Source organism: Macaca fascicularis, chromosome 2 (assembly GCF_037993035.2).
Source record: "Macaca fascicularis isolate 582-1 chromosome 2, T2T-MFA8v1.1".
In the NCBI taxonomy this organism is placed as follows: Eukaryota; Metazoa; Chordata; class Mammalia; order Primates; family Cercopithecidae; genus Macaca; species Macaca fascicularis.
In genome coordinates, this window is record NC_088376.1 from 174,932,177 (window position 1) to 174,939,216 (window position 7,040).

General features: G+C 36.5%; 1 protein-coding gene across 1 annotated transcript in view; it reads left to right on the forward strand.

Moving 5' to 3' along the window:
• The window catches only part of IFT57 (intraflagellar transport 57), a 63,896-nt gene extending 62,350 nt beyond the window's left edge, over positions 1 to 1,546 (forward strand). Inside the window, exons 10-11 of the mRNA XM_005548231.5 lie at positions 85 to 151; positions 1,162 to 1,546. Of these exons, the coding sequence (XP_005548288.1) occupies positions 85 to 151; positions 1,162 to 1,340 (246 nt within the window). The 3' untranslated portion in view covers positions 1,341 to 1,546. The remainder of the gene's footprint in view (positions 1 to 84; positions 152 to 1,161) is intronic.
• Positions 1,547 to 7,040: the final 5,494 nt, after the last annotated feature.

Here is a 7,040-nt window from a genome sequence, read left to right on the forward strand (position 1 = left end):
AAATTACATTTTCTTAGTACGTAATTCAAAAATTTTGAAAGTTTATTAAAATGTAATGCTTATGAAAACTTGTTTTCATGAAAGGTTATGGAAGAATTAGAAAAGGTAAAACAAGAAATGGAAGAAAAGGGCAGCAGCATGACTGATGGTGGTAAGTACATGCTCATTTTAGGGAAAAAACTGAGCAAGAGAAAAATAGCTCTTCAAGACACCTACTTAACAAAATAGTATTAATATATAAAACAAATTATTTGTTGCTTGTTTGAAGAGAGATTCGTTGTGCAAAAATGTCTGATAATCAGCGTACTGTTTGTCTTACAAATCAGCTGAGAAGGGTAGGCTTTTTTACTATAATTTAGAGGTTTTAAAAATTCAAACTATTGATTCAAAGAGTGGGAAGTATTTAAATATGTACTTTGTTATGCCAATTTAAAAAATAATATTGTGTTCTGTTTTCATCAAATGAGCTTCACTTTTTCTATTTTATGTACAAAAGGGCACTAAGTATATGCCCAAATGACACTAAGGCAGTGATGTGATAACCCTTAATTTATTTTCCCTCCTCCCCAGTAGAACTGACTGGGCAGGGGTCAAATAGAGAAGAATTAATCATCCTCTGGTAATCATCCTCCATTGTGAGCAGGTTACTTTGATATGGGCTAGTAGTGATTGCTGAAGGCTTTTCTATGCCCTAGAAAAATTTTCTAGAGTTCTATTGATATATACCGAATGATCTTGCAAAAGGGAATGTTTAGGAATTTTTTTTTTTTTTGCAATATGTTTTAAGTGGGCCCATTATCTACATCTCAAAGATAATTCTCTCTTCCCCTTTTCCCCCTTTGTATTTCCTTTTCCTACAGACAAATATACTAGCTCATAAAATCATCTTGAACACCTCCTTAAACACCTGTTTAGCAGCTCTTCCCCTAGAAAAGGAAGAAAGTTTAGTCTCAGTACATCAAATACTACATCATTTTTCATCCTAAAAAATCTCAGGTGCTTAAAATGCCACAGCAAAACTGTGTGAATGTCAGTAAGTTTTTGGCTATGTTTTTAACCCTATTTTTGGCTTAAGACAAAGTGAGGAAAATGTCATACAATTCTGTAATACACTGATACTCCAAATGAACATTTTCATTTCATGTTATTTTCATTCTGCAGCTCCTTTGGTGAAGATTAAACAGAGCTTAACAAAACTGAAACAAGAAACTGTAGAGATGGACATTAGAATTGGCATTGTGGAACACACACTACTCCAATCAAAGCTGAAGGAGAAGTCCAACATGACTAGGAACATGCATGCCACAGTTATTCCAGAACCAGCAACAGGCTTTTATTAAAACGTACTGGTTTTCATGTTTCTGATTAGTTGGGTTTTTTATATCAGACTATATTTCATGTTGCATAGATTTCAAAACATAATTTTATGTTCAATAGGTTTTTTTTTACATGTACATACTCACGTATTATATCATGGTGATTATGATGGTTAAAGCCTTTACACTGAATGTAATGTTTAATAAAGTAATTACAAATTCTCACTTTCTAAGGAGCTTTTACTAATCATTCCTATGTTAAAGCTCCCACCTGGTGGCTCATTTTTCTTAGCATTCCTTGTGTAAGCCAAGGTATATGACCTATGTTTTCTGTAGATGCTGCTGCTGTCACAACAGGGACTGCTGACACAGTCCTTTGCATCGCTCCACCTCTACAGTGATCATAAGTGCTTTGTGCCCAGAGGCCACTAAAGATGGGTAGGCAGGATTCTTTCCAAGAACCCAAACTACCTTTGCCTCAGCTTTATGGCTACCTAAAATTGCCACTTTTTTTAGGTTAAAAAAAACTTCAGTATCCTCATTAACATTTGAAGTTTATTTCTTATGAATATTTCATGGCTAAAATGATTTTATAGGGAATCTATCTTCTAGGATCTAAGGCCACTAAATAAAAGGATAAATGAATGATGATAAGTCAGTCGTGTTTGGTTCTGGTCTTAGAATGAAGAGAAGGTGCATATGCATGTCTCAATTTCTACCTTTTTCTGTGGTATCAGCTATACTAGGGAACCATTTTGTAGAAGAAGGAACGACGACAGGTCGCATGAAGATCAGCCTCTAGTACTGATGATCTTTACTTATGCATCTTCCTGAGCAACTTTCTAGGCTAGGATTTCTAAATTGGTGAAAAAAGCAGCATTAGAGTGCCAGACAGCACTGGGGAAAACTGGCCAGGGGAATACAAAGCAGGAGACAGCCTGCATTATTTTTTTTTAAATAATTTTCAAAAGCAGTGGTAGTAAAATTTGATAAGAATGCTTTATGTTTAGGACAACAAAAATAATTTTAAAAAGTTATTTTTTACCCTAATACTTTTCTCCACTGAATATTATTATTTTTTTCTTAGCTTTTACTTTCTAGATGTATCCTGCAACATGCTCACATACATAAATCTTTCCCTTTCCTTACTAGACCTCCCTTTAGTTTAAGATAAGTTTAGATAGGAGAAAGTTAGTGTATATAAACTACGCAAGAGGATGACCATCAATACAATGACAAATAAGCCAGTGTATTTAATTTGTTAAGAAAAAAAAAAAAAAAAAAAGAAGGCAGAAAACCCACCATGGGAAAATAAGCATTTTTAAAAATCTGAAGTTGCTTTTTTCCTGTATGGTCTTTGGGAGGAGTCTAGTACAAAAACTGAAACATAACTTTTGGTCCTGGGAATTTATTTGCATGACTGTTGTCATGGCTGAGCAGTTTTTTTGATGAATTCAATCAACGCAGAGAACACTTTTAGATAATCAGAACTTTCCTTAAAATGCATTTCTATCAGAAGCAAAGTACACCCTTTATTTATGCAAACATGTAAAAATCTAAAAATTCTTCCAATGAGTAGTATAAGCCTCCTATTTTTACCTCCTTCTCTGAAATGTTTCAGTTAACTCAGGTTGGCCTCTATGCTCCTCCTCTCTTCCTATAGAACACTGTGCATACCTTGAATAAAGAGCTTATTATACTATATTGTTATTTTCTTCTGTCCTACCTAATGAATTGAGCTACTTTAGGATAGTACAAAATCTTTTATTTCCATATTCCTTGCCAGGTACCCAGCACATAGAAAGTGTCTAGTAAATGTATTAAGTTAGTAAATGGATGAGTAGATGACTGGCACTATGTGGATCCAAGATACCTTCTAGCTCTTATTCTATAGCATGAAGAGTTTAATGACATTAAGCCTGCATGCTTGGTATAGTTTCAAGAGAGTGATTAAAAACAATGAGTTCTTTTCCTATGGTATTGGATTAGAATTAGAAGCATCAGTATGAATTCATGGGTTTTTTAAAGTATGTATAGATTAATAGAAATACAGAAATATTTAAAATGTAGAAATACAGGCACACACACACACACACACACATATTTCCTAGTTCTGTGCTCTGAGGGAGCCTAGTAGCAGTGACAGCCCAACTACAACTGTGGACACTCAGATCTTGATATCTAAATTCTCTTCTTTAAAGAAAAAAAAAAAGGAAGTCTTAGATTTCTGATTCCTGGGTTGCAACAGGAAAAGCACAAGGTGAGTCTAAAATACTTTCTCTGCCAGAAAGGAAGTACTCAAATAATGATGGGAAATATCTAAAGGACACAGCAGATTGAGGGTTTACCATCGGCCAATCTGGGACAATTTGAGCATCAAAGTCAATTGTCATAGTAATGAATAGTAACACATGGAATAAGAAACCACGAGTCCACACAGATATAAATGAATGAATGAATAAATGGAGAGGTGAGAAAGGTCTTCCTGGTCATGTAAGAGGAATGCTGGATTTAGAAAATAACCACATGGCATCTACCATGGTAGTAATTGTTTAGGGCAAGACTCATCAATGGATGCTAAAATTAGTAGGTGAAAGTTTGATGGAAACAGGATATTTACATAGTCTTGAATTATGTAAGACACTTTACAAGGAAAAAGTTGTTTATAGTATAGAAACCTGGTAGATACCACTTTAGGTGATAATAGTTAACATCACTAGTAATGGGACAAATAGAGACCAAAGGCCTGCTGAGAAGAGCACACACTTACATGGTTCCTGCTGAAAATGCATAACTTGAATCTACTCATGAAACATCAGATGAATCCAAACTGAGGGATTTGTACAAAATAGCCTATATTCCTCAAAAAATGTCATGAAAAACAAATACTAAGGAACAGTTCAGGAGCAAAGGAGACTAAAGAGATAAGACAGCTAGATGCAAGAGGAGATTCCAGATTGGACCCTGGGCCAGGAAAGGAAAAAATATATACATATGAATATTTTTAATGTGTCTGTGTATATGTGTATATATAATATATAGCATATATATGTGCATGCACACACATATATATTATACATATATAATAAAGCAGTCGTCCCCAACTTTTTTGGCACCAGGGACCCCTTTTGTGCAAGACCGTTTTTCCACTGACCAGGGGCAAGGGGACGGGGATGATTCCGGGATGAAACTGTTCCACCTTAGATCGTCAGGCATTAGTCAGATTCTCATAAGGAGCACACAAGCTGGATTCCTCGCGTGTGCAGTTCACAATACGGTTCCCAGTCCTATGAGAATCTAATCATCTAATACTGCTGATCTGACAGGAGGAAGAGCTCAGGTGGCATTGCTGGCTGGCCCGCTGCTCACCACCTGCTGTGAGGTCCAGTTCCTAACAGGCCAGGAACTGGGACTGGGACTGGTGCATGGCCTCAGGAGTTGGGGACCCCTGGTATAAAGGAAATTATTGGTGCAACAGGAAAATTTTGAAGACAGCCTGTGGATTGGATAATAGCATTAATGTTAATTTCTTGATATTTATGCTGTACATAAGAGAATATACTTTTACCAATACACACATCTATTTGATTCTAAAGAGGCACCCTGTCACCAACTTACTCTCAAATGGTTCAGGAAAAAAAAAGTATGTGTGTTTGTATATTCATACATATACAGAGAGAAGGATAGTGAAAAAATGTGGGAAATTGCTAACATTTTGGGAATGTGGGAGCAGGAAATACTGAACTGTACTTTTAAAAACTTTTCTATAAATCTGAAATTATTTCAAAATAATAGTTTAAAAAATGATAGTTCTTAAAGATTATGTGCTCTATATGGAAGTCAGTCTGTCCCTGAATCAAATAGCTAATCAACTTATTGAAATAGGATTTCACTCTCAATAAAATTCTGTGGTACATTGAACACAACTTTAATAATTTTATAGTCATTGGTTTGCTGGCCAAGTAGAACAATTTTTTGACAATTCTAAGGAAGTATTTTTCTACTGCCCTCTAATTTATCTAGGTCAGCACTTCCCATGAGTTTTACGCAAAAACAAAAGTTTGTGTAATCAAGGAAATTTGAGAATTGTTTCATTTTCTTCACAATTTCCTATCTACGCTGTGAATCTGCAATCAGCAAATGTCCCATTATTTTTTACAAATATATACAGTCGCCTCTCAGTGTCCTTGGAAGATTGGTTCCAGGACCCCCGGAGTATACTGAAATGCATATATGCTCAAGTCCCTCATATACAATTTCTCAGCTCCCTTCCCCTCAATTTTTATTTCATCGGCTTGGGTAGAAATGAGGGGGGTGGGGTCAGAAATTTTAAAAAGTTTCTCATGTGCCTTTGATGCAGCTTACTTAAGAACCACTTTAGGGAGCCACCAATCTAGAATTTTCCCCTGGCTCTGTGTAAACAAAGCATCTTAGCTCAGAAGGGGTCTTTAAAGAGGATCTGAACTAGGGATTCTCAGTGTGGCCTGTGGATTGCCTTAACATTAGCCCTGCCTTGGCAGATTTTTAATAAATACCCTAGATGACTTAATACACACTGGACTTTAGGACATACTGATATTAAAAACCATCACTTAAATCAGAAAACCAAAGAGCAGGGTAACCAATTGCATGGTTTCCTAAATGGTTTTCAGTGTCGTTTGGAGCAGCCCTGTGAGAATTTCATGACCACAGCTCCTGTCACCCACCTTGTCCCATCCATATTTCAAGTCAAGATTATACAGTCATGTTTTCATTCATGTCCAGTGACTTTTATCCTCCCTATGTGAAGATTTGTGTATAGAATACACTGGGAATCCAGACACCTTGATTCCAATCCCAAATTTGCTAGTAAACAGAAAAAAAAAAAAAAAAGACACCTTTTTTTTGTACTCACAGCACTTCTGACGCCAGATGTGTGAGGTTTTTTTTCACACCAACAACTAATTCTCCAGCTCTTTGAATACCAACTGAGCGTCCAACAATTCATTTCTGATACTAAACATCCAGTGTTAGCACAGACCCGACTGTGCTCAATCCCACAAGACACTTTAGATGCCAATCACAAGTCAAGGGCTCCTACACTTCTGAACAACTGGCTGTAAGCTGGGGATTCCCATGACCACCTCCTCAGGTTTGAGCATTTCCTGTAACAGCTGATAGAACTCAGGAAAACGCTTTACCTATGTTTGACAGTTTATATGATACAAATGAACAGCCAGATGAGAGGGACATGGGGGAAGGTATTAGAAGGAATATGAAGTTTCCATGCCACTGTCCCAGCACCTCCATGTGTTCACCATCCTGAAAGCTCTCTGAAATCCTTTAGTTTTTATGGAGGATCCATGACATAGGGATGACTGATTAAATTATTGGCCTTTGATGATTGAACTCAATCTCCAGGCCCTCTCCTCTCCCCAGAGGTCAGAGGGTGGTGTAGAAGTTCCTACTGTCTAATCACATGGTTCTTCAACCCACTATCCTCCAAGAGCTACCTCATCAGCCTAAACTCAAGTATGCTTGAAAGAGGCTTATTATGAATAACAACTGATGCTCCTTTAATCCCTATCACTCAGGAAATTACAAGGGTTTTAGGAGTTTTGTACCAGAAACTTGGAACAAAGACCAAATATCTATTTCTCATATCACAAGCTAACTTACTGCATGACTTTTAGGATGTCACTGTTCTTCAATTTAATCTTTTTTTCCTACAAAGGTAGGGGTAGG